Source organism: Dunckerocampus dactyliophorus, chromosome 11 (assembly GCF_027744805.1).
Source record: "Dunckerocampus dactyliophorus isolate RoL2022-P2 chromosome 11, RoL_Ddac_1.1, whole genome shotgun sequence".
NCBI classification, from domain to species: Eukaryota; Metazoa; Chordata; class Actinopteri; order Syngnathiformes; family Syngnathidae; genus Dunckerocampus; species Dunckerocampus dactyliophorus.
The window spans coordinates 16,163,533-16,191,366 of NC_072829.1; the positions used below are offsets into that span (position 1 = coordinate 16,163,533).

The 27,834-nt window shown below is 40.9% G+C and overlaps 2 protein-coding genes across 5 annotated transcripts; both read left to right on the plus strand.

Annotated features, from left to right (window-relative positions):
• Positions 1–1,169: 1,169 nt before the first annotated feature.
• Positions 1,170–17,791, plus strand: elf2a (E74-like factor 2a (ets domain transcription factor)). Of its 3 annotated transcripts, XM_054791449.1 has the most exons (10): positions 1,170–1,500; positions 3,861–3,939; positions 4,780–4,863; positions 7,368–7,635; positions 7,760–7,864; positions 8,779–8,898; positions 9,050–9,133; positions 10,793–10,985; positions 11,083–11,313; positions 16,049–17,791. In XM_054791449.1, the coding sequence occupies exons 3-10, from the start codon at positions 4,789–4,791 to the stop codon at positions 16,560–16,562; spliced, it is 1,590 nt and encodes a 529-aa protein (XP_054647424.1). In that variant the 5' UTR covers positions 1,170–1,500; positions 3,861–3,939; positions 4,780–4,788; the 3' UTR covers positions 16,563–17,791. The 3 variants fall into 3 exon arrangements, with proteins under 3 accessions (XP_054647424.1, XP_054647423.1, XP_054647425.1); XM_054791448.1 differs by lacking the exon at positions 3,861–3,939 and having other exon boundaries at positions 1,177–1,500; positions 16,049–17,790; XM_054791450.1 differs by lacking the exon at positions 3,861–3,939 and having other exon boundaries at positions 1,182–1,500; positions 8,782–8,898; positions 16,049–17,788.
• Positions 17,792–18,499: 708 nt separating this feature from the next.
• Positions 18,500–26,209, plus strand: nocta (nocturnin a). 2 transcript variants are annotated; one of them, XM_054792923.1, is made up of 3 exons: positions 18,500–18,837; positions 22,702–22,962; positions 24,645–26,209. In XM_054792923.1, the coding sequence occupies exons 1-3, from the start codon at positions 18,642–18,644 to the stop codon at positions 25,481–25,483; spliced, it is 1,296 nt and encodes a 431-aa protein (XP_054648898.1). In that variant the 5' UTR covers positions 18,500–18,641; the 3' UTR covers positions 25,484–26,209. The 2 variants fall into 2 exon arrangements, with proteins under 2 accessions (XP_054648898.1, XP_054648899.1); XM_054792924.1 differs by lacking the exon at positions 18,500–18,837 and adding an exon at positions 21,067–21,493.
• The last annotated feature ends 1,625 nt before the right edge of the window (positions 26,210–27,834 follow it).

The following is a 27,834-nucleotide window of genomic DNA, read 5'->3' on the forward strand; positions in this document are numbered from 1 at the left end:
GAGATGTTTGGCAACACAACGGCACAGGAAAGAATACAGTAATCCCTCGGTTATCGCGGTTAATTGGTTCCAGACCCAACCATCTGATAAGTGAATTTTCGCAAAGTAGCATTCCTTATTTATAAATAGAATCTTTTCCTATAGTTAGAGCACAGAAAACCTGTTTATTAATCTTCTAAATACAGTATTTAACACCATTAGAGCCCTCTAGACATGGAATAACACCCCTATAGTCACCTTTACACTCGTATTACCCAATACAGTAGTCATAATAGGAGAAAATAAGATATGTGATACATAATACATAATATACACTCCCACATTAGCGTTGGAAGAGTTCCTTGTTGTTCTTTTTTTACTTCCCGTTCTGTACAGTACGTCCCGTGGTGACACCTACTGACCAGTGTAGAACACTACATATCATCACAACCTCTTTGAACGCATCTTCTGAATGCCTTTTTTTTGTAATTTAGTTAATTTAGCCATTGTTATGATTGAAAATGCTTAATTTAGGCAAAGAATTGCTGAATTATGCATATGCTTAGGCTAATAATAGGCCGCGTTCAACCACGAAACAGTGATTATTTATTAATAAATAATCCACCCCTCGACCCCAAGGAAGGGAACCTAGGGAGGCAACGGAAGAAAACAGTAACAAAATAAAAGAACATAACAGGAAGTAAACATCACAATGTGTTTAGTAAATATTTACAGTATGTAGCGTTCCCTTCAATGTAGTGGCCAAATAGATATTGGTGCCCCAAGTGGGTTTTGATGTGGTGGAAGCTAAAAATAGACGACCCCTAGCCGACTTAGTTGTGAACACTTTAACAATACAAGACAAAGTAACAACAGTAATTCCTCATTTATCAGGGTAAATTGGTTCCAGGCTTGATTGTGATAGGCGAATTTACGCAAAGTAGAATTCCTTTATTTATATGAATATTTGTGTAGTTTGAGCATAGAAAACCTGTTTACCACTTTCTAAATACACTCCGGATCCAAATTTTTAGACCAGTTTGAAAAACAGCGACAGTATTACTACGACAGTTTATTATTTAATTGATTTAAATTTGTCAGAATTGGTTGAATCGAGGTTTTTAAATTTACTGAGTAATTTGGCTGTGTTTTTTAATTAAACCCATATTGCGACGAGTTCATTCGATATCGCTCGTTGTTCATGGGGATTGTCCTGGTGACGTCATGGCGGTCGATGCTTTGGCCAGCGGTATCCGTTTACCCAATAGACTGCGCGCCGGAAAAGCTACACGATAGCAAAGAACTTGGTGAAATCAAAACATCTGTGCGGCATGCATTCATCCTCATTGTGCGGATTCACAGACAGATTGGAGCATCGCCTTCAAGGTGTTTAAGGGACGGAGGACCTGCTGACCAAAGATCACAGTGAAACTAGCGGGTTTGCCTTGTCAACTACTAGGCTAACATTGGGCCCAGCAAGCAGTAGCGGTGGAGCTAACTTTGTGCTAACAGAAACACAAGGTAAGATGTGGAAACTAATTCTACCAACGTGTACATATACTGCGACTGGACGTTTCAATTCCCCCAAATAAACTCTTTCCGTGCACTTTGCTTTACTTGCCAACCATGGACTTGAGTCTTATATAAGGGGAAATAGCGTGGCAGCAAGCTAATTGCTAATGCTAACTAGCTACGCACAGGACATAACTTTACCCTGTCAGATATTGCGGTGTAAAATGCGTCTTTGTTTCAGTGTTTGTAACTATGTTGACCAACAGGTATTAATATTTTCTAACTAGTTAGCTGATGTTTGAGTTGCGGGAAGTCTGGTAAACCGCACTCTGACGAGCCAGCCCGTACAGAAAGTAAACATTAGCCTGCGATGCGACCGTAAAAATATAGTTTTTACTAGCAGTACTCAATTGGTCGTGAACACGAATAATACGTTATTTTAGCGATATATTGAAGTTTGGTATACTGTTGTTAATTAGTTTCGTATTATAATATATGCACGTAATTTTCCTATACAGTAAACAGTGGAGGAGGGCGATACTACAGATTTTGGGATCGATCCGATACCGAGTAAATACCCGGCCCGTTAAAAATATTCAGGATCATTGAAGCGATTTGTGAGTTTTTGGTGAGAATGACAATAAAACACAGGACAAATATTTCGGCAAGCCCTATGCACACACTTAGAAGTTGATAGATAAGATATAAAAGATATATAAATATAAGATAGTGTTACAATATCAAAAAATAATAAAAATGATGCCCTTATTCCCTTTTGTATTACAATAATATTGGTATTGACCTCATAATATAATATTTTGGTATATTTAATATCAATATTTGTATTGATCCGCCCACCTCCAGTAAACAGTCGCGGCACGTGTAGTCACATGGTCATGTGTACATTGTCTGGTTAGTGTACAATATGGTGCACGTCCTGTTATTAATACACTGCTTGAGTGCAACTGTGTTCTTAATGTATTTTCATCCCAGAACTTCATGTATTAGCCTATTAACGTGCTAATGCATGGAAACAGGAAGCGGAAGTCAGCTCCAATGCCCGTCAGCCTCTTTGTGAAGGCGGGGCTACCAGCTACTACAGTAGCTGCTCTATGCTCGCTACTACCTTTGGCATATGCCGATGGCTACTACCCTAGCTGCAGTTAGCTCCGTGAGCCAGCATACGCTAACATGAATGACAGCACAAAAGTGAATGCCACAGTGTGGGAAAATGTAGGTTTTAAACAGAATGAACACGGTGAGCGCATGGACACCTACGACCGACACGGACAGTTTTTTCAACTGGGGGAAATTTACTTCTCATGACTACAATGAATGGAAAAAATTGTCATAAAAATGTTGCCATAATATCGAATATCGATAAGAATTTGTCGCACAATTATCAACCAGCAAAATGTGTTATCGTAACAGGCCTAGCTGTGTTATTTCTTGGATTCAATAGTGTTTCGCACCTTCTTTATCAAAATGCTAGCACTTGCAGCTTTTTTTTGGCTCCTTTTTGGGTTATTTTGCAGCCGTGATCAAAAGAAAACCATCGCAATATATTAAGGCCGGCAAAGAAATTGAAATCTTGCCACATTTTAATCTTGCGAGATCTTTGTGTGTGTTTTTTACGGATGTGTTATGAAGCGGTGATCGCTGGTGCTTGTAAAGTGCACTCAGCCACTGGGTAACAGGGTTTCCCCTAGGATTTTATGAAGCTGTGGTGGTGGCCTGCATGGGAGGCGGACTGCTGCCGCTGCTGTGTCGCTGTGGCAAGATTTTTTTTTTTTTTAAATATTCAAATTTACTGTCGGTAATAATGTCAACGTTGGGGTCGTTTTCACAGGCTTGAACATCAAATGCATTAATTAACTGTAAATGGGTTTCTTCCACTCCTTCTCTGTCAAGTGCCAACAGGGCAGACAGGTGATTCCGGTGCATGTTTTTCCAAAATAAAGTGCAGTGAAACGTTTTTATGATATTTGATCGATATTTGATTTCAAATTAATTGTGGTCAGTATGCTAATAGGCTATAGATGTACAGTATCTATATAGCACAGGGGTGCTCACACTTTTTGAGCCTGTGGGCTACCGTGCCCCAAAGATCTACCTCCTACTATAAACAGAGAATGTATACCGTATATATTTATTTATTTATTTTATTTACAAATATGAGTATTTATGTACATTGAAAATGATCTACATCTTACTATAAGACATATAGCATATATCAAATCTAAGCAGTAAACAACTACTATACTAAATACTAACGATTAGTATTTCACATTCACAGTTTCAAAGTTTACAGGTCATCAAAATAGTTGATATTGTTCAGTAATTCAAATCATCTCCGCTTTTTTATGCAGCTGTGGCACTAGAGCGAATCAGGAGGGGGCATAATGTCAGCTGACTGGTGTCATATGACATCGAAGTGATGGTTATGAAGTAGGTGACACACGACCAACGCTACCTTCGCGATCGCCGTAATGGGCACCTCTTGTATTGCATATACGTCCATTCATACACTGTATTATGTCACATTGTTTTCACGTTAAAAAAAAAATGATGATCTGACTAATATTAAGTAACATTGACCAAATGTAGAGTTACTATAGCTTCTGCTTGGCAACAGCTGTCCCTGCTAGCCATTTCTGGTTTCCGGAATGCCTCGTGACACCCCTAATGTACAAGCTTTTTTAATTGTTTTCTGCATGTAAAACTATAAGTGTAAAACTGTTTTAAAAAGTGTTTTGTCTTAACATTTTTGGCTTTCTGGAACAAATTAATTGCATTTACGTTATTTCTCATGGGAAAGATTGATGCGGTTAGAGGATGTTCTGGTTAGAGTAGGATATTCTGGAGCGGATTAATGACGCTAACCAAGGTTTCACTGAAAATGCATGATTTAGGCTAGACACACCTCAAATTTGCTCAAATATGCATATTTGCGACCAGTAATAGGCCAAGTCAACCGCAAAACAGCGATGTTTTTTTTTTTTTTTTGCCACGAAAGTCGAAGCGCAAAATGACAAGGGATAACTGAATTTCGCAATATGGATTTTAGGCCATATCACTCATCCCTATCTATATACTCTGCCATAGTATTAGAAAAGCATTCAAAGGGCTATTAGATACACTATACACCTTTTTATTGTGTGACACACACACACACACACCAACGTTTACAAACCTGAATATCAATGATGTTCCAATTGACATATTCTTTACCCTTGGTAAGTAGCGCCAGTCTTCACCAGCCAGACATTTCATCTTTTGTTTTCTTAGGAATGAGTGATGACCTCTGTGGTGGTGTCAGATGGCGGTGGGAATATTGTGGAGTATGTTACCATGGTGGAGGAGCCACAACAGGTAAGACCCCACAACTGCTGTCATGATGCGCTCTTGGGAGGGAGGGCGGTATGAAATGAGCAGTTGTGCAAATCATTTCTGAGAGATTAACAGAGTACAGTCCATTCAGCTCTATGCCATGTTGGGCCATCAGATGTTAGGAAAATGAAATGACGTCCTTGTCGAATTTGCATAATTAGCCTTGATGCATATGCATGTAATTTAATGGCCACCATAGGCGAGATGAATAATGTTGTAGGAGCAACAGAATAATGGAAAGCAAAATAAATGTTAAAAAATGCTTTCGTCTTGTTTTTTTTTTGTTTTTTTTTTTAATGTTCCAAAGACTGAACTGCCTGTGAGTGATTTGAGACGGAGGACGGGCCTACAGCAGCACCCACTGCTTGTTGAGAAGAGCGATACTTTCTTTCATGTCAGCGTGCGCTGAGGAAGCGAGTAGGAAGCGCCAGCAAGCGGTTATTCGGAGATTGCGAGCGCAAGGAGAGTGATCATTATGCGTGTTGATTATGGTTTTTATTTGTGTGGATTTTGGCACCGATTTGACTCCATAATAGAGCTATAAGCTGGAACTATTCAACCAATAAGGAAGTTTAATTGACGAGAAATAAAATCAGACTGTTTCAACTGTCACTGTTGCAGTGTCTGCAGTGCATTGTTGCACTTTCGTAAAAAGAAGCACAGTAAACCAAAGGCTCTCAAAGTGTGACCCCGTCCGTTTTCGGCTCGTTTTTTTGGGGGGGGGGTTTGGCCTTAGCATATTCTAAACATAAAGTTAACTCATTATTAATGAGATTATATGATACTGCAGTTAGTTACAGTTACATTCTGAAATGACCCGCAAATAGCACAAAAATGCAAGTAATTGAGAGACCCATAAAAATCTATTTCTAAAAGTCTATTTTAATTGTAATAAAGCCTGGGTTGTGCTGCTAGCATTTAGGTGCCACCGTGTGCTGTGCTACGCCTCGCTGTCCAAACCGTCCTGCTAGCTTGAGGTTGACTGTGTTTGGTTAAATGTTTGCAATAAAAGTGATTGTTGTAATTATTAGATTAGATACAGCTACAATAACATTTCCCATCTCTTTAATTGCCGTTGTTCACTCTTGATGAAGGAAACTAACAAGCTAAATGCATAGAAGCACAATCCAAGCTTAAGCCCTATATTATGCTTCATGGACGCATTAAAGCATTTTAAATACTGTAGGTACTCGCCAGTAATGAATGAAAATGAACGATGATGAGGAAGATGAAACTTGCTGTGCGGAATGACAGTGATGAAGACATGTACGACAGAGCACGAGCTGGCGCTTAAAATTTTTAAAACTTGCTTTTATAGTGCTTAGGCATGGGCTGGTTACCAGTTTCGAGGTATGGTATGAAAAAGTCACGATTTCAAAACCACTAAAATTATCCGTCATACCGTCATGCGGTATTGGAGAAAGTGGAGGTCCAGCGCGGCCACTATGTGGAAATACATTGTCATGCCCCGTGTTATTCCTCGCCGTCGGAACTGGGCTTCGATGTGTTGAAGTCACAGGCGTGTGCTGTGTTGCCAAAAGTCGGGCATAGATAGCACCGGCATGAGCCGCCTTGTTAGCACTGAGTTGCGCCGTCGGTCGACATATTACTCACGTTGAGGGTCACAAAATGTGGCGATGTGATTCAGAACTCGACAGGAGTCGAGTATAACGGTATAAACTAGGTGTGTCACAAGACACTCAGTTGACACGACGATACACGAGATTGGGTCTGCGAGACGAGATTTTAACATTATGTTTTAAGAAAAGTGCAATGAAAAAATGTTTAAAATATATGACAATATATTAGGGCTGCAGCTATATCGAATACTTTAGTAATCGACTATTCTACTGAAAATGTTTTTGATGAATCAAATAATTGGAAAAAACACATTTTTCCTTGGTTAAAGCACCATTATAAATACACGAGAAAATAAAACATTTCACTAAATAATGAATTACCAATTGGTTTAATTTTTTTAAATAATCAACCGTTGTATTTCTTAAATACTGGCTGGTGTCACCCATATACAGTATACTGTCTCTTTGCTTTGTTTGCTTGTAGGCAGGCCGTGCCTCGCTTGAAATATGTACAGTGTAGGAAATGGGACATTACATCGCGTTCAGTTGTTTTCGTTAGCCTGGACATGCACATGTGACACACACACACACACACACACACAGTGGAAAATGTGCAAAAATGCGGTCCATAAGGGCGGATTGTCCCGTGCAGGGCAGACTGAACGGTACATGGTAAAACCGTAAAATCTGCAAAATCCATAGTACTCAAAATTAAGGCTATAAGATTAATTATAACAAAAATAGCTTTTAGTCTCAGGCTAGTCTACATGCATGAATATGTGCTTCCACATCACTGCAAACAAATAATGTGTTTGTATAATGTGGGAAAAGGGCATAGTACAGTACAGTACAGCAGTGACCTACCAACTATACCTCTCACCTTTTTTGCATCTCTCTAAACTGTAGTGTGAGCAGCAGCCAGCCGAGGAGGAGGATGACGAAGTCATTCAGCAGGAGATAGAAGCAGTAATTGTGGATGGCGGTGAAGAGGTGGAGGAAGAGGAAGGTGTGGAAGTGCAGGATGATGGCTGTCCAGCAGTGATTGTGGAGGAGTTGCCTGGTGCCCAGGTGGAAGAGTGTTACTCTGCGCAGGTTCTGGTCTATGATGACGAAACTTACATCATGCAGGATGTGGCTGAGGAGCAGGAGGTGGTCACAGAAGTGGCAGAGACTGGTAAGAGACTATATTATTATTATTAGGGCCAGGGCTTCAATGCATTCATTACGATGAATTAATTACAGAAAAAAATAACACATTTAACCGCACATTGAACATATAGTCTTTGTTTCTTTTTTAGTGGAGATGTCCGGTCAGGACATGGTGTGTTTTGATAAAACCTTTGAAGCAGCTGAAGCTCTTCTGCATATGGAATCTCCTGGAGGACTACATGGCCGCAATACAGGTAAACACTGGGGGTGTCACTAGACGAGACAAGGTGATACACGAGATTGGGTGTATTCCGTTCATGCCGTTGTCCTATGGAACAAACGTGCCAAGGTGCTGAAAGCAATGCACAGAGTGAACCCCTCTTCCTGCCTGTTTGGAGGCGGGAGATGAGGAAAACAGACACATGGCAATGTATTGAGGCAGGCAAAATGATCAAGTTCATTTTCATTTATTGTGTGATTAATTTATTTATTATCGTCCCAGGCCTAGTGCCCATTTCTGAATGAGAAATCTTGACGTTTTAATCTCGCAAGATCTTTTGACACAAGATCTTGTGGCACCTCTCGTAAACACACTTGCATTCTTGCAAGCTCAGCCATCAGTGTGTATCAGCATTTCCTCCGTAATACTGCAACTAGGTCCTGATGTATTGTTTTCAAAAGATAATATCCCTCAATAAATATTTGTGGAGCTTTGCTAACCCGACACATCAGATCGTACAGATTTTTATTTTTTATTTTTTTTTGCAAAGTCATATGGGAATGAGAGAACAAAACTAGTCTGGTAAAGAACGAGAAACAAAGACAAAAAAAGCAACCTTAAAATATAATAAATTAAAAATAAAATGATAGTAATAACATGAAGTATATAACAAAATTAAATAAAAATAATTAAATATAAAAAAAGATGGTGATGGCACCATACTAAACTAATGGGAGGAGCAACCCAGAAATAATATCAGAACAGGTTTTTCTATTTCAACTCCAATCTGATGGTTTAGAAAAGTACTTTCATGTGTCATTTTTAAGCTCTTTATGTGCGTCACATCTACACGCATTGAAATAAAGGTTCAGTGTTCGTCGCGGGGGCATAAATGGCCAGACATTCTGGAGTGAGAAAATGGAATGAATGTTATTTGTTTGGACCCAGCAGAAGATGTGATGATGGAGACAGTGGTGGAGGTTTCTACAGAGTGTGGATCCATAGAGGAGGAGGAATCCTTCCCCATCCCGCCTGATTGTGAACCTGTTGCCAAGAAGAAGAGAGGAGGTCTGTGTCATAACACTCGTACTCGATAGTAACTGTTTGATATTTGATGTCAGAATATGCAGTGATGAGCAGACTAGTTGGGTGTAACTGTTGCAGAGGGAGAGTGCCAAGAAAGTTAGAAAATAATAATATAAAATAAACCTTTTTTTAGGTGGACGTAAGACAAAGATGCATCAACCTCCATCCAATGGCTCCTTTGACATGGGGATAAAAAAGAGACCGAGGGAGGGAAAAGGTAGGACATTTGCCTTTTATATGTTTTTATTTATCTTTGAAATTGTCAAATCAAAAAATAAACGAGTTAATGTGACTTCTATGCAGAAAATGTCAGAAAAATTCTGATGAACACTAGTTTTACCATTAGAAAAAGTTGACCCGGAAGTCATACTTCATAGCCTTACAGGAGATCATCGGTCTACAGTACATACAAGTTCCGTTCCTTCGACAGCGATGTGAGTCAGAACTTACATTAAATGATGCCTACATTAACACCTAAGTCGCTCACACTGAACACAGAACACATAAAGGACATATAAAATACAATACTGAAACACTAAATACAAGAATTAATACAACAGTTCTAAAAAAAGGAGAGAACTACTCCTTACTTTTATGCCTGTGGTTATCTTGCACACTAGATGGGGCGTTGCAAGGGAGGGAGAGACAGGCTTCGAGAGAATGCTGACAACCATTCACACACATAGAATTCTACACCATCTTTCATATATTTACTCCTCTACTTCCTCTCCGCCTTATTCCGCCTCATTTTTTGTCAGCTAACTCTTCCCACATTTCCCAACCGATTCAAACCAGTTCAACGTAAATATGTTCAGCTCATTCAGGACACGTTGGCTGTCTATCAGGACTTTTGTGTGGTTGTTTCCCAACCCGATGGTTGGCGGTTTGATCCTTGATCCCACTGTAAACGTTCAACTTAATTTATACATTTCAACATTCATTCTCCATTTTCACTTTCACATTGGCTGTCAGAACTATTCTAAATATTCCCACATTTTTCATAATTCACTATATTCTGTGACATTTTTCCCCATTGAAAATGAATGGACAATTTAAATTTCGCATCCTGTTGGTGGAAATTAGTTTTACATTTAACATTACATGTGACATTCTGCTTATTGTATGCACGGTGGCGTGGCTCAGGTTGGAGGTCGTCTCCCAACCTGATGGTTTCTGGTTCGATCCTCAATCGGTGAATAGATTTCAAGTATATTAGATTTAAACATTTATTTCAGTTTAGCTGCAGCTTTTCAGCATCCACACACAATTTCTACTGAAATTGCATCATCTAGTTAGTTCTCTTTTTCTTTGTGTACAGTATGATTCATTTATGGGAGTGCGTCGTAACCACGAAACACGAGGACCGCCTGTATTTCTGAAATGATCATGGCAATGAATGTAGTGTGTCCCCTAGGTTTAAAGTAAGACAGACTTTTGTCATTTGAGCAAGGATGTAAACATGAAGCCAATTATAAAGAACACCACCTTCAAGCAAGTTGAAGTTTGCCTTTGACTACTTTTTCTGTGCAACTCCAGCTTTACCAACATAGGGCTAATAATATGTGGTCTAGTAAACTGCCTAATTATGCATATTATAGAAAGAGCGTCTTTTTCCAGAATTTTTTTTTTGTAATTTTAAGATTTTAAGAAAAATCATCTAATTTACAGGGCTATACTGTACTCACTTTTGTGAGGTACTGTGTATTGATTTGTGCATCATCAAAAAAGCTACAGCTGCTTGAAACTGGATTGAATATTCCTAGAATCGGGCCTTAAATCACCAGAAAAAATATTTGTTCTTATGTGCTTAGTTAAATCTCAGTGTCAGATCAAAGCAATTAGTGTTAGATTGGCTGACATTGTTTGCTTCTTCCAGGCAATACCACTTACCTGTGGGAGTTCCTACTGGAGTTGTTGCAGGACAAAAACACCTGTCCAAGATACATCAAGTGGATGCAGAGAGAAAAGGGCATCTTTAAACTGGTTGACTCCAAGGCGGTGTCCAAACTGTGGGGAAAACACAAGAACAAGCCTGATATGAACTATGAAACAATGGGTCGAGCCCTAAGGTCAGCCGTTCAACACAAACAAAAACGTAGAATAAGCATTTCTGTTCAATATAAGCATTTTTGTAGAATATGATCAATCTTGTGTGTCCTTATGCAGATATTATTACCAGCGTGGCATCCTTGCAAAAGTGGAGGGTCAGAGGTTGGCCTACCAGTTTAAGGACATGCCAAAGAACATTCGCGTTATTGATGATAATGATGAAGGCGAAGACAGTGAGGGCATGTTGTCCAGCCAGCAGGGTCCAGAAATCCTGGGCACAAACGTTCCTGCTGCCTCCCACTCTCAACAAACCTATGTCACCATCATCCCCAGTAATTCCACCACAAGGTTTGACACTACTCTCCTTCATTTAATTTTATTTATAAACCCTACTGACTGAAATGTATTTTTTTTAGATTTTTATTTAGCTCTGTATTGTAATCTTTCATTACTTAGCGATTCGAATTTTGCGGCTTCACTCCATCACAGTTTTTCAAAAATATATGTTAATATGTTATAAAGTTAAGCATTTTCAGGCATAAAATGAAGTAAGCTACAAATACAAGTCATTAAGAACGCGCATTGAAACTGTGCGGAAAACGTGTAATTGTCATATGTCTGTTATCACAAAACGATCATCTGTGGCTCGTACTATTGCAGCCTGAAGTAATCCCTGTGCAGTGTAGTGTCTTGCTCTAATGTCTTGGGGAGTGTCCGCCACCACCTTTAATGTGTTTTGAGTATGGCTAAGTGAGATAGCTATCGAGTGCCTCTTGAAGCCGTGGTTGATGTCCCTATTTCACACACAACTTGCACGGAGTCAGCAGCCAACTTAAAACGCTGGGTTACATCAACAAGCACTAAAGCGCAACTTGCACAGCCTGAGTGGCATGCACACAAACACAGACACTAGCAGGCTCCACTAAACCAAGCTAACCCAGCTAGCTGATACTGGCTATTGCTGTATAAGGAATAGCAATAGCTGACTTACTAGTGGTGGCGAGAGAGAGTGTGAGAGGTTTTTTGCTGACTTAGCCGACTGTGAATGAGCAGTCCGCTGGGGAAATATTTCCACACACTCTTCTGCAAGCTCACCGTACCATGAGAGAGAAGTCCGTGCACAGTGAGGGGGAACTACCGCTGTTGCTACGGAGCCGAATATCCAACTGCCAACATAAAATTAACAGCGACGGAGACGAATATCCAACGTCCAACATGAAACTAACTTCACCAACGTGCACAGTGAACCCTCTTGTCATCCAGCCTGTGTGGTAAACAGAGGAAAGAGGAAAACAAACATGCACGCACATGTCAATTTATCGAGGCCAACAAAATGACCGGCTTTGTTTTTTATCGTTCGATTTATTGACTATCGTGACAGGCCTATTTGTCACACTTAAATGTTTCAGATCATCAAACAAATTTCACTATTAATCAATGACAACACAACTGAACACAAAATGGACTTTTTAAGTGAAACTTTTCATTATTAAGGGAGAAAAAAAATCCAAACCTACATGGCCCTGTGTGGAAAAAGTGATTGCCCCCTAAACCTAATTAGTGGTTGGGCCACCCTTTGCAGCAACAACTGCAGGCAAGCGTCTACGATAACTGGCCCTCTCATTCTTGCAGAATTGTTGTAATTCAGCCACATTGGAGGATTTCCGAGCATGAACCGCCTTTTTAAGGTCATGCCACAGCATCTCGATAGGATTCAGGTCAGGATTTGACTAGACCACTCCAAAGTCTTCATTTTGTTTTTCTTCGGCCATTCAGAGGTGGACTTGCTGGTGTGTTTTGGATCATTGTCCTGCTGCAGAACTCAAGGTGATTTCATCTTGAGGTCACGGACAGATGGCGGGACATTCTCCTTCAAGATTTTTGGTAGACAGCAGAATTCATGGTTCCATTTATCACAGCAAGTCTTCCAGGTCCTGAAGCAGCAAAACAGCCCCAGACCATCACACTACCACCACCATATTTTACTGTTGGTGTGACGTTCTTTTTCTGAAATGCAGTGTTACTTTTATCCCAGATGTAATGGGACACACACGTTCCAAAAAGTTCAACTTTTGTCTCATCAGACCACAGAGTATTTTCCCAAAGGTCTTGGGGATCATCAAGATGTTTTCTGGCAAAATTGAGACGAGACTTAATGCTCTTTTTGTTCAGTAGTGGTTTTCGTCTTGGAACACTGCCATGCAGGCCGCCTTATGGTGGAGTCATGAACACTGGCCTTAACTGAGGCAAGTGAGGCCTGCAGTTTTTTGGATGTTGTTGTGGAGTCTTTTGTGACCCCTTGGATGAGTCGTCGCTGCACTCTTGGGATAATTTTGGCTGGCCAGCCACTCCTGGGAAGGTTCACCACTGTTCCATGTTTTCACCATTTGTGGATAATGGCTCTCATTGTGGTTTGCTGGAGTCCCAAAGCTTTAGAAATGGCTTTATAACCTTTTCCAGACTCATAGATGTTTTAACAGGGGGGGCAATCACTTTTCCCACACAGGTCCATTTAGGTTTGGATTTGTTTTGCGCCCTTAATCATAAAAAGTGTGTCGAAGTGTCTTTGGGCAAGATGCTGAAACCCCCAGTTGCTCCTGATGCTGCTGATGAGTAGTAAATCGCAGTGTCAAAGTCCTTTGAGTGCCTCTCACACGTGTACTCAGTAAACAAATGCAGTGCAGTCCAGCCTTAGACAATAGATAGTGCCCATGAGAAGCCAGAGCTTGGAGACTTTATTCCGTGGTTAATGTCTCCTCTTTGGGAACATCGGGTCTTCCCGGTGAAATACGGAAATGGACGAAGACAAGGGAATAAGACGAAGCAGTGTGGGGGAAAGAGGCTCCAACTTGGAACTATTAATGCTGCACTTCAGCCAATAAGGAACTTTACTATAAATACAATAATCATTCACACTCTTCAAACTCTCTGCTGTTGCACTTTTCTGTTTTCGACAAAGAAACAATTTCAATGTCCAAAGTGCGGCCTGGTGGCCATGTCGGGCCCACAGCCATTTTTTTATTGGCCCTCTGCATATTCTAAAAACAGAATAGCCAAATATTGACTATTGTCACCATTGAGTGCGTTCACACTAGTCAAATGTTCCGTGCTTTAGGTGTTAAAAGGGCCCTGGCACTGAACGATTGCCCAAATGTAAGTACACCCTAATTCATTGTTAATGAGATATATTATTAGATAAAACACTAATAACACAAAGCTAAGATGCGCATGTTTTGTTTGATATGTTAGCATATAATGACCAACATTGGATTAGTTTCAGCGTCTTTAATACGTAAAATTATCAAAGTGGCCCCCCCACATCCTTCAGTTTTTCTGTACACTCTATCTACATTTGTATTTTTAATTTGATAATTGTATTTATTGGACTGCCAGCCGTTTGCTGTTTCTTATGTTTCATTTTAAAAATCTTGATATTAGCTTTTTACTGATATTGGATGTACCAATATTGTCGAGCACTTCATTAGCGATATCAAGTGATAGCGATATAGGCAGCAGCTCTTCCCTCAAACTAATGTCATGTAAAGAACACGTTATACTTCTTTTACTGTGATGCCACCACATGCTTTTCACAAATAAACACTGTTTGGTCGAAATAAGACACTGCAGTATGCAATACACATTCTAGAAAAAGTGCCATATTTATTTTAAACATTTTGCCTCAAACTAGTCATTTAAAAAATCATGACTACTAGTTAATGAAAATAATGTGTTTTTCTACTTTGAACAAGTAAGGCTCCTACTCCTCCTGTATTCATTGTGTAATACAGTAGTTATGATTGTAATATGATTATGATTCACTTCCCTTGGTTTACTGTCTCAATGCAACCTTGCTGCATCTTGAGTATATGTAAAGAATATTTTGTTGTTCATCTAAGCGAGGGGTGTCACACTCATTTTAGCTCAGGGGCCACAAGGAGGAAAGTCTATTCCCAAGTGGGCTAGACGGGTAAAATCATGGTAAATATTATGCATCATGTTTCAATCTGTTTTGTTTTAATACGGTCCAAAGATTTTTGAAAATTCTGAAGAGCACACAAACACACAATGCCTCATGGATTCACAGAACCATATCACAGATCATAGAACTATATCGGGGTGTCTCATGCAGCACTTCAAGTGGGGTTGCACTGTTTATTTGACTTCTGATACCTTGCGTCTTTTAGCTTTCACCAGCACATCAATATCAGGCGTCACATCCTCAGTGGCAGCCAACTTCACGGTGTGGTTCAAGTGCTTTTGCGTGAGCCTTGAGCGCAGCTTTGTTTTATTTATGCTCATTACAGAACAAACTTGCTCACAAAGATATGAAAACACAATAAATGACTTTGTCTTGTGCTTTAACTGGCTGTCCAAATCCACTGAAAGATTGGAAATCCTGTCTGCAACTGTGTTTCTTGTCAGTCTGTTTGCAAAAGCTTGCCGCTTTTCAGGGCACACAATCTCTGCTGCCTTCATCATGCAAGTTTTTACAAGTTCACCCTCACTAAATAGGTTTTAAAACCGCTGCGATTTCATTAGCAACGACGTAGGTAGCTTTCACTGCACCGTCACTGAAACAGAAGTTTCTTAAGACCCGCCAACAGTCATTCACCTTCTCTCTTCTCCTGTGTCCGCTTTTCTCTTTTACATATTAGGGTAATGAGGGTGCTAAAGCACAGAATGTTAAGAGTAGAAGCCGTAATAAATAGCGCGAGCAAAACACAAAGTAGCTCATCCTGACTGGCTGTGTTTGCTTGAGCTGCTTGTTCCACCCCAGTTTGCTTGCTTAGCACAGCTGCTATTGTGCCATCCGGTGGAGGTAATTAGAACAGCAGCTTATGTTATTGAAACATTTTGCAGCTCATTTTTCTACTTTACAAAATCATCTCGCGGGCCAGATTAAACCAGTTTGCGGGCCTGAGCCGGCCCACGGGCTGACTCCCCTGATCTAAACCTTTTGGTTGCTGTCTTGTAGAATACTGGCTAATATATTTGTGATTATCAGAAAACATGAGATTCAGCAATCAGTATGTTGTTGAACCATTACACGGTGCTTATTGATCCATGTTTTTCTCTTTGACAGGTCCATTCGCACCATGCCTGTGGTAATGACTAACTCGCTTGGCCAGGTAACATTAAACTCCTCCCCAGTACTAACCACAGCTACAGGAGCCCCAGTTACAGTAGCCAGTGCTAGCGCCCCTCCAAAACTTGTCATTCAGGCCCTGCCCACCATGCTGCCTACTGGCTCCAAAGCAGGGGAGAAAATAACAATTATCACCATCCCAGCAAACCAGCTAGCCACGCTAATGCAGGCAAATCCATCAGGCCAGGTGACTCAGCTCGTACAGGCCAAACCTGTCACCGCACATCTTACTCAGGCTGGTACCAAAGCAGCCACCACCTCCATGGTCCAGCTAGCAGCGGGCACGTCGGTGCCACAGCTCATCCTAGCCAAACCGCAGCTTTCTGTGCAGCATGTCCAAAGTCCCCCCCAGCTAAAGAAGTCCTCCAGGAGTCCGTCAGAAGCAACACAATCAGAGGGTCCGCCCCCCACCAGTCAACCAGCAGTAGCAGAAGAAAGCTCAGCTTCCTGAGAACTCAAACTTGAGCTGGGATGGGGTGGGGGAACATGACAGACTGTAAATGCTCCTCTGGAAAGCAAGTCATATACCCCATCCACCCCCACCCATTACACAGCAGCACTCTTTGACTGTCACGGGCTGTTCTCATGAAGGAGACTTTCAAACCCCACACAGGATGAAAGGGACAAGATGGGCAGCCTTAGATTGTAAATGAAACAGTTGCTCTTTGTATTCAAACAGTATAATAATTGCCTGAAACACATTGTTATAAATGGAAATGTACAGAGCATTTTGATACGCAGCAAATACGTTTTTTTCTGTGTTTGGTTGAGTTTTAGTTAAATTCATCTTTGTTTTACATAGCTGTCTAAAGTCCTTCCCCTGCACCATTGGGTCTCATAAAGTCTTTTTTTTTTACTGCCATTTAAAAAGGGAGTGAAAGGATGTCTACGCCCAAATAAAAGAACTCAAAACTGTACTTCACACATGAAGTATAATATACATTATTTTCTATGTACTATGAGTGTATTGAAGTAAATTTTACAGAAATGTGTTATTGAAAGGACATTTGAATGGTTTTCATTCTCGGCCATCCTTATTTTCAGGACATATTCACACTGAACATAATATATACACTATATACACACACACACAGTTACAAATATGTACATGGATTGTATAAAAAAAAATAAACAAAGCGCAGGTGCAAAAAGAGTTGAATACACTTTGCAGACACATAAGGTTGAGCAATACTGCAGATTTTTGAATCGATCCGATGGTAAGTGTAAACAGGCGAGTATTGGAGATTCTGATACTTTTTACTTTTTATTTGTCAAGATACTTGAATGATTTTGTGATTTTTTTTTTCCTTCAATATGTTGGTCGTGATAATAGCCAAAATAAAATACATGACAGATTTTTGGGGGAAAAAAGCTATCGATGATCTATGATTTGGCAACATACATAATATATATTTGCATTAGAAAAATACAAGACAATGTAACTATCAACACAGTTACTGGATTCTAAGCAAAATAGACTCAATAGTGCCAATATGTAAACAAAAGCAAAAACTAGTATTGGCTCTCATTCAAATCTTGTGGCTTTTCGCCCACAAAGCCCTCCTGACTACATGAACTTATTACCTGAGGTGAGTTTTCATCCACTATGTACAACATACAAACAATTACTACAATGTAATAATTTGAACAACAACAACAGATATTTGTGAAAATAAAAGTACTGAAAATACAGATTCATCGAGCTATCACTTGGATCCGATACAGATATTACCGTTGGTATCGATATTTGGATCTTTCCGCCCAGCCCTCATTCGCAAACACCATATTGTCTATCGTTTTTGGTTTAAATTCATTATACCAAGCGTACAGGCGCTATTACAAATATTCGCAGACGGGTCAGAGTAAATCCTAGGGTAAGATCCTAGAATCACACTTGAAATAAGACATTTAAAATAAAATAAATAAATAGGAACAAGTAGGACGTTACACGTATAAACTAGCAGGCGAACGGACAAATGTCAAGCAAGACATAAAGCATTTTTTGTTCTACTAGATGGTTATTTATGCGTTTTGTTATCTAGCGTTCAATGAAAATTAAAAACATGACGTGAGCGTCGTGTTCCTGCGTGCGCAGACAGAAAAAGAGCTCTATAAAGTGATTGGCTAATTTATGGCTAGGCCACGCCCTCCACTGCGTTGCGACCTCGCGTCAATGTGGACTGAGCCAACATTTTTTAGGGGTGTTTCTTGGTTGAGGCATTGTTTGATACGCAGATAAAACGTACAGAAAGCTTAATATAAAAACGTTTAGGGAAACGCACAGTACTCATAACCCATCGGCAGCTACGGCATGTTTAATTGTTATCGTTAAAAAGTACTTAGCCGAGACATTTCCTTGGTCACCCCCCGAAAAAACGATTGCCTCATTGTCAAACGGAATATGATGTAACACTTGCCGGCTTTCTGACAGTACAGTCATAACTTAGGCATTTCTGGAACATTCCGTATTTTGATTTCAATGGCTTAGTGACACACGTGAGTACCTTCATTCATCAAAGTACAGTGAATAATGAATCCAGCTCTCCGTTGTTCAGCTCTTATGAGCCAAACGTGTTTATCATCGCTGGAGGGAACCATCGCCAGAAGAGCATTTTCACCCGCCGCTGTTCTACCACCGGCGGGAACAAGGTCCCAAAGTCCCGGTGTTAAGGAGACTGGTCGGCATCTAAAGTCAATTGGAGTGTCCACAACAGGAAAAGTCCTCGGTACAGTATATATACATATACATTAACATAAATGTCATCCAGCAACAGTTGTCTTTTCAGCTGGTATCACCTTTCGACCGATAGACATAAGTTAAATTTTTACGAGCGCCGGGAGATGACGGAATGTCTGTTCCAGTTATTCAGTTAGTCCAATAAAGCGGGGGTCCCCAACCACTGGACCAGGGCCTGGTGATGGGACAGAACTTGACCGCAGAAATTTTCACTTTAAACGTTAAAACTTCAAACGTTTTTTAAATAACTAGTTTTGTACATAACTACTTGGAAATATATTTACAGTAAACGCATATCAATCTTGGAAATAAGTTCAAGTATTCTATTTCAAGGATAATATAAAGACGTTTGACTCTGACATCATATTGGGGTCAAAGTTGGGCACACGCGATCACGTCACTCACGCTCGTCGCTTCCATGCTAATGAGCCAAACCACTTGTGTGATTGTTGGGTGCCAGGGAGAGTTTGCGTGTTTCTCCAATCGATGAATTGATGATGACGATGAATCAATTATCCAATTAGTCGACAATTATTTTGGTATTTGGTTAATCGTTTTGTGATTTAAGAATGTAAATATCCTCAGATAGCCTCTCAAATGTGAATATTTTTCAAATTCCCTTAGCCATCCATGAAAGCAAACCTGTTATCTTTGTGTTTTAGCAAAACAAGACATTTACACCAGATTTTTGACTGTGGAAAACAGTGATTGACATTTTTGCCTCTTTTCTGATATCTTGTGGGCCAAACCACTAAGTGTTTGTGTTTGGTTAATATAGATTTGGTCCATCTAAGGCCTAACTGATTATTTGATAAAGCCAAACAACAAGCTTCAGATTAACTGACAAAGAAAATGATCATTAGTTGTAGCCCTGATATCAAGTATGTATCAAAATATCTCCAGCTCACAAACACATTTCTCCCTCCCTGGATGCAAGGTGCTTTCACTGACACTCCGAACGTCTTTTTTTATGTGTTTTTTATGTGTGATCTAAATCAACAGAAAGCCGAAGGAAAAACAAAGTGTTTGTACTGTATGTCACGAGCTTCGGTGCTTGTCGTGATTGAAACTCAGAACTGTAACTGAAACTCAAATGGGATTGGCCTGGTTGGGTTGCGTAACTGCTGTTCAGATGACATGGGGCAAGGTACATTGTGGTTACATGAATCAGTCATAGCGTTAACATCCATTAAAGCCGCATCCATGTTGAGGGGAGACAATTATTTCCACATTTTATCATGCTGTGCATTGAATGTAATTGTATTTCCCAAAATGGTTGCAACTCAGTGTAGTTATATTTAATTGTGTAAGTACTTTGACAGTGATTTTGCCTCTATACATACAACTCCATCCATCCATCTTTTTCCGCTTATCCGGAGTGAGGTTGTAGGGGCAGCAGCCTAAGAAGAGAAGTCAGACTTCCCTGTCATCCAGCTCCTACCGGGGGATCCTGAGGTGTTCTCAGGCCAGTTGAGAGACATAATCTCTCCAGTGTGTCCTGGGTCTTCCTCAAAGCCACCTGTCGGTTGGACGTGCCCTGAACGTGCCACCTCCCTAGGGAGGTGTCCAGGAGGCATCCTGACCAGATGCCTACTCTGAGCGTCTCATGGATGACAGTGTTTCTCATCCTTTCTCTAAGGGAGAGCCCAGCCACGCGACAGAGGACTGATTGCAGCTGCTTGTACCCACAATCTTGCCCTTTTGGTCACTACCCAAAGCTCATGACCATACATCCACTGATCTTATCTACCTCCGCAAAGATCCGAAAGTCCGCCACTGTTCCCTTTTGCTCTGCCAGACTGACAGCTAGCAGTGGAGCTAAGGGTAAAGCTAGCCGGAACAAAGAGCCAGGCAGCGGCCCCCCCTGTTATTGCTCCGGATCTTCTGCCAGCCCTCACTGTAACCTGATCTAAGAGAGCTGCATCCCAGTCTCCATGCAGCACGCAGATTTTGAACATGGTTTCTGGGGCACATTTTAACCTGACTACTTGTGTTTCCATTGTCAAAGGAGGAGGTTATGTATTATAGCCTTGCGTGCATGAGTGTGTGTGCACATGTGCCTGTCATCTCCACCTGTCGGACCACATGCTCCTTTTAGTAAATCCCCTCGCACTCACTGATGTTAGGCAACATCTTTGTACCTATTTACACACACATGCGTGTGTGTGTGTGTGTGTGTGTAAATATATATATATATATATATATATGTGTATGTCAGATTAACCAAATAGTCAAATTAATTAATCATGATTAATAACCATTTGCAACTATATCTGAAATATGCCATTTTTTTCTGTATTTTATTAACAGAAGGATTAATATATATATTTTGAATGCCCTGTCCAGCCACATCACTATGGTGACTGTGCAAATGAAGAAACCTGATTGGTCACCCTGGACTCTAGCTTCCTCTCTCTTGATGTCTGAGACAGACTTACCGTGTCTTCCGGCTCTTCTGTCAACCAGCAAGTTTGGAGGGGAGGGGAAACAGACACGCTTCAAGATGCAAACCTTTTAAAGGATGAGTCACGGGATTGGTAAACGAGCAAGGGAGAGACTACGGCAGACACAGCTGCATCGTGACAGAGACGACCTAAGTGCTTTTTAGGAAGAATAGGGCATTTGCTGAGACATGGAGACAGGAGGTAGGACTTGAACATGATAGTTACTTTCATGTATTGACGGTATTAGGAGTGGCTGCTACCCTGGAGGAGCTTCCTGTCTGACGCCTCGCATTGTTGTGGTAGCCTATAGTGATGTGATACAATGCTAGTGTCATCCTGGACTCATGACTCATGATGTTGACACGTACGTGACGTGATGAAGAGGACTGGTATAGAGCCAGTTCTAATAGCACCATGAGATCTGATCATCCATGCATAGATCACATACACTTGGCTCGGCTCCTGGTTTGGGGTGCTGAGGCATTGGGCGTTGACAAGGTCAGGTTGGGTTCACCTGTGGATAATTAACACAGGAAGTGATAAAAAGAAAAAACCATGACTGCAGGGGTAGGAGTAAGTAAAAGGGTAGGATTAAATAAGATGTGCTTCTTCCTACTGCTTTTCAGACATTTGACTTGTGGAACTGTTGTATTCCTTTGTAACTTTGTATGCATGTTCAAAAGAAACCGATAACCAAACATAATGTAATCACAGGTAGAACATGCACGCTCCACACAGAAAGCCCAAGATGTGTTTTGAAACCAGATATGAATGTTCTGTGCTGCTCTAGGTGTTTTCATGCTCTGTAGCAATAGTCAATGTGGACTGAGAAGGGTCATCCAGGCGCTAAATGATTTATCAATAAATGACTGATGAAAGGGATAAATGAGCATTTAACTTCACTTTTATGTCAATTGAAGAGCTGATTGTTGACAAAGAGAGTGATGTGGTAGCGAGATCAACACGAACACCATATTTGTATTTTGCGATGAGTTATTTCTTGAATTTAATAGTTTTTCTCACCTTTATCAAAATGCTAGCACTTGCAACTTTCTTTGGCTCCATTGTGGCTTATTTTGCAGCCGTGATGGAAAGAAAAGTGGAGCCTTGTGGCGTAACTGCGTTAGTTAGCAAAGAACTACAGCGTCAACTGCTGATGATGACATAAGGGGGCGACAGCCGACTTTTGGTTCCTGTTTCCATTTTGTTAGCAAGATGCTAACAAACGAGTGTCATATTGTATGCTAACCAAGAAATGTACACAAACCAAGGCTAAATTTTCCATGTTAACCGAAACACACGCTAACCACAGCGTACGCTAACAGAGGGTCCACTGTGTTATGTTTGCAATTGTTCTATCTTTCATTGCCATGACACGTACATGTTTTGTCTTCCTCTATATCCTTCAGTCTGTCCAATGGGCAACAACACCAGCAGGTTGTTTAGTACATTGGCCCAGACGCTGAACAGCACCCCCTTGGACCAAACAGAAGAGAATCTGAACCCCGAAGACCTGGTTGAGCTTGACCCAGACCTGCTGCTCAGGGAGTGTGAAGAGGCCCTCCAGAGGCGTCCAGCCAGGCCCCACAGAGATCTGGTATATCCCAAGGGAACCGCACGCTGCCGTCACTCTTCCATACGAGTAATGCAGTGGAATATACTTGCACAAGGTAGACATTTATGGAGGCAATCCTAGCACTGTTTGTTGATGTACAGGGAATTTAAGTATGCACTAGGCCAGGGGTGTCCAAACTTTTTCCACCAAGGGCCAAAGGATGCAAGGCCTACTTTGATATTTAGTAAATACTGTAGGCTAAGAAGTTGTACATATTTCAAGAAAAAGATGCATCTCAGTTTTGTGATGTACAGTAGGTGAAAAAGTATATTACTAGTATGAACTTTGGTCTTTGCTCTTTCTTCCAATTTTGCTCTTTTTAAAAAAAAAACGATTTCCCCTTTTTTGTTGTAAATTCTCTTCTCATAATATTATGACTTTATCCATCCGTCCATTTTCTATGCCGCTTATGCTCACTGGGGTCGCAGATATGCTGGAGCCTATGTTATGACTTTAGTCCTTTTTAATATTTTGACTTTATTTCCATAATATTATAACTTTTTTCCCAAGGTACTTTTCCAAAAATGACAATTTTATTCATTGTTTTGTTTCTCATATACAGTGTTCCCTCGCTACATTGCGGTTCACCTTTCATGGATTCGCTCTCCACTGATATTTTTTAATAGCAAATTTTTTATTTTTCTTTTTTTTTACAGCGCATTGTGTTCTGCGTCCTTGTAGTGTATTAGAGCGATCTATCGGTGCTCTGTTGCATCTGTCTGTTGTATTTACTACTGCTACCAGTAGAGCGTGTTGTGTACTCATGTGATCGTTGAATACGTGTCCGGTTTGTCTCAGTAAATATAGAGCCACAACAGTCCTGATTGGCTAAGGCAGAACCCGCCCATTGTGTTCTGCGTTCTGGCTGTAGACCACTGTCAATCAATCTCCTTCGTACAGGACGGCCTGTTTCCTGTTGTATGATCGCTAGTAGCTAGCGATCATACATGCTGAATGAAGGCAGAAGTTAGCGGCTGGAATACCGTAAATGAATCTTCACTTCATGGAGGACGACTACAGCCTAAAGGCACCAGGACAAGCCACAATCGGAGGAGTGAAATATGCGAGAGTCAGTTAATGTCTTCTGTCAGCAAATTCTAACAACATTTTTGAGAGCATTTAAACAAGAGAGAAATGTGATCAAATGTCTGAGAAAAGTGTGTAAAGTGTATGGTGAGGGTGTTCCAGCCTTAAAACATATAATAATTGTACAAAAGTATAGTTGGCTACTTCACGGATTTCACTTATTGCGGGCTATTTTGGGATCCTATCACCCGTGATAAACGAGGGAAGAATGTATTGCAACTTTAAAAGAAATAATGCCTTTTTTCTGTAATATTTCATCTCTGCTGCTGATATTTTTCCTCATAAGTCTCTTTTTTTTTCTTTTCTCGTTAGATTACAACTTTTTTATCTTATATTTAGATTTATTATAAAATTAGTGCTGATTTTCCATTTTTGCTTTTTTTTTTGGTTTGATTTTTTGTTTGCTTGTCAAGTAATGTTTTTATGTGCGTGTGCCGCGGGCCAATAAAAAAAAATATCTGCGGGCTGCACTTGGGACACCCCTGCACTAGGCAATCTGTACTCAAGCTGGCTTGCTCCAAAACGTGCCGTACACCTGCAGAGGTGTGCTTGGGTATGGCAGCATTGCTTATTCATTTTCAGTCCAGTACAGCACCGTTTGCCCGGTGTCACAAGATTTTAGTGTGACACTTTGTTTGTCCCACTTTGCAGCACTAGGTGAAGGGAAGGATGGATTTATTCGGTGTCCTCTGGAGGCCCTCAACTGGAAGGAAAGGAAGTACCTGATCCTGGAGGAGATCCTCACCCACCGCCCTGACATTGTTTGTCTGCAGGAAGTTGACCATTACTATGACACTTTCCAGCCAATCATGGCCAGCCTAGGTTACCATGGCAGCTTCCTGGCAAAGCCTTGGTCTCCTTGTTTAGATGTAGAACAAAACAATGGACCTGATGGTTGCGCATTGTTCTACCGCCTCTCGCGTTTCTCCCTACAGACCACAGTTCCTTTACGGCTGTCAGCAATGATGCTACCCACCAACCAGGTAGCCATTGTGCAAATACTGAACTGCCGGCTAACGGGTCGGCGACTTTGTGTGGCTGTCACACACCTGAAAGCTCGAAGTGGCTGGGAAAGGCTGAGGAGCGCACAGGGCGCTGACCTGCTACAGAGCCTGCGAAGCATAACTTCCAGGAGTGGCGGCAACCAGGATCTGGGCGATCCACTAGTGGTGTGTGGGGATTTTAACGCAGAGCCTTCAGAAGACGTTTACCGCCGCTTCAGATCATCCCCTCTCGGCTTGGACTCTGCTTACAAGCTGCTGAGTTCTGACGGACAGACGGAGCCACCTTACACTACGTGGAAGATCCGCCCCACTGGAGAAAGCTGCAGCACGCTCGATTATATCTGGTATACCCACAAGGCTTTGAAGGTGGACTGCCTGTTGGATATTCCCACTGAAGAGCAGATCGGCCCAGACCGCTTGCCCTCGTTTCACTACCCCTCAGACCATTTATCACTGCTTTGTGATATTAGCTTCAGAGAGGGTTAACGTACGCTGGCAATCGCAGAAACGGCAGAGCTAAGAGGAGAGCTGCGTAATTGTGCAAACATTTCAACAGGACTTTTGAGCATGTGTATGTCAGACCAATTTGCTGCTCTGTGCTTTCAGCTGGTCATGCTAAAGTGATTAGAACCAGCCTGCAGCACAAATGGCAACCAAAATAGGAACTGAAATGTAACGTAACTTTATACAACTTTGAGCTTGCCCCTGCCAGAGGTCGCCACAGCGACTCAATCGCATGATCAGTTTTGGCTTTGTTTTTATGCAGCATGGCGCATGAAAGGCAGAAACATGTACCATTACACCAAAAGGGACACACAATTGAATAACTACATGATCAAGTGATATTCGACATCCCAAAATGAGGGTCGAGTGCTTGAAATTGAACACATTCAGGGGTATTTCACCTGAACGTTTACTCAAGTTAAGAAGATGTGATCATTAGGACACTGAGGTCGTGAAACCTACGGCATTTATCGTTTTTAATGCACTTATAAGTCCAATCTTATTTCGTGCTATTAATTGTTAATTATTTATATGAATTAATTTGTTGGACTTGGCCTGGCTGACATCAACATGCTGTATATCTGTACATATTATCCATTATATATTAATATTATAAAAAAATAAAGTAGTCATTTTTACCTTTTTGTCTTGTTTTGTAATATCATACAATGAACTGAGAAGCTTCTGAGATAAATTAGCCTGACATTTGTTCCCACGCCTGACACTCATTTTTATGACAAGGACATAATACGAGGTTATTCAAAAATAATCATCTGATTTCATTATGCAATATTTTCAGCCATGTCACAAGTATTCTACCCACAATCAAGTTGTATTTCCTGTTTACAATGTTCAATGTGCAGCACCTGCAGCACGGGGAACATCAATACGACAAGAGAATCCCTCCCAGACGTGTATCAGCTTATCACAATGTTTGAGGTTATGGAGGTTAGTGGGTAACGGTGGAACATTACATTTTTTTATATATCCACACCAGAAGAAAAAAATCTCCGACCAACGTTACCGGAGGAACAACACGACTACAGCGCCCCCGTGGCAACCACTCAAAACATAGAAAACTGCTCTTTGAAATGGTCACTGTCTCATTCCATCACAGTGCTTGAGAACTGAACCAATGCGTCACGAATCCCTTCATGCTTTTTGAACAAGCCTGGGTGTTAGTAGGCCTGCTTTTAACATACAGTATATAATGACTTATGTTGAATTGTCTGTGTAGCAACAATTTGTCATTCAAATATGTCATGCAATTCGGATGTTTAAAGTTTTCTGTCTCAGAGGTCAAGTAAAACGTGACTTTGTCGCATCACATGAGGCAACATCTCTTGAGACTTCAGCTCAGAGAGCACCTAAGGGTTAGACAATATGTGCAATGCCACATATAAACCTCAAAAGAAAGAGAAACTGATAGCCGTAACAGTGATATAAGCGGCTGAGGTCTACCAATTGCTGTGATACAGAGAAGGGGTCTGAATAAATAAGCTGTGCTTCTTCCTAGTCCTTTTCAGTCATGTTGAAATGTGAAACTGTAAACATGCGATGTACGTCAATGTAACCTTGCATGCAAATAGATGGGAGGAGTATCTAACCCAAGATGTCCTCAACTCAAATGTTAGAAAAGAATGCTTCATAAATGCATGGTCATTGCATAATGAGGTCAAGGTTATAGGTCTGTTAATGATTCCCCAAGCTGAGCGGCAAAGCAAGTTTGCATTGCTTGTTTTCACAGTGCGTTGTCCATAAGGTTAAAGAGTAAAGGCATCACCGTGTCCGTGATGCTGTACGTCATGAAGCACAGAAAAACAAGCGGGCTCCTGAAAACACCAGCCTTGACGAGCTACCGAGCCTCACTGACGTAGTGTTAGTGATGCATCCATGAAGCACATTGCAGGAATCGAAACATTTATGCTGTGGTATGGTTTGTTTGTTTCAGACATGCTTAACAAGTTACATCACCTGGTTACTTCTGCACAAGTCAACATGTCTGAAAAGGAGTAGAAAGAAGCAGAGTTTATTTAATCCTACCCCTTCTTCATGTCTATTACTGATCATTCATTCGCATATTTCACTTGCTTACGTTTGTCATTTACATTTGCTTCACTTTCTGTTTTTAACAGTGTCAAAAAAATATCAAGCAAATAGGAATGGAAAATAATGACTCTATGAACCTTGTGTAAGGAAAAAGAACTATCCATCCATCTCCCATGCCATGCTGGAGCCTATCCCAGCTGACTTCGGGCGAGAGGCAGGGTACACCCTGGACTGGTCGCCAGCCAATCGCAGGGCACATATAGACAAACAACCATTCACCCTCA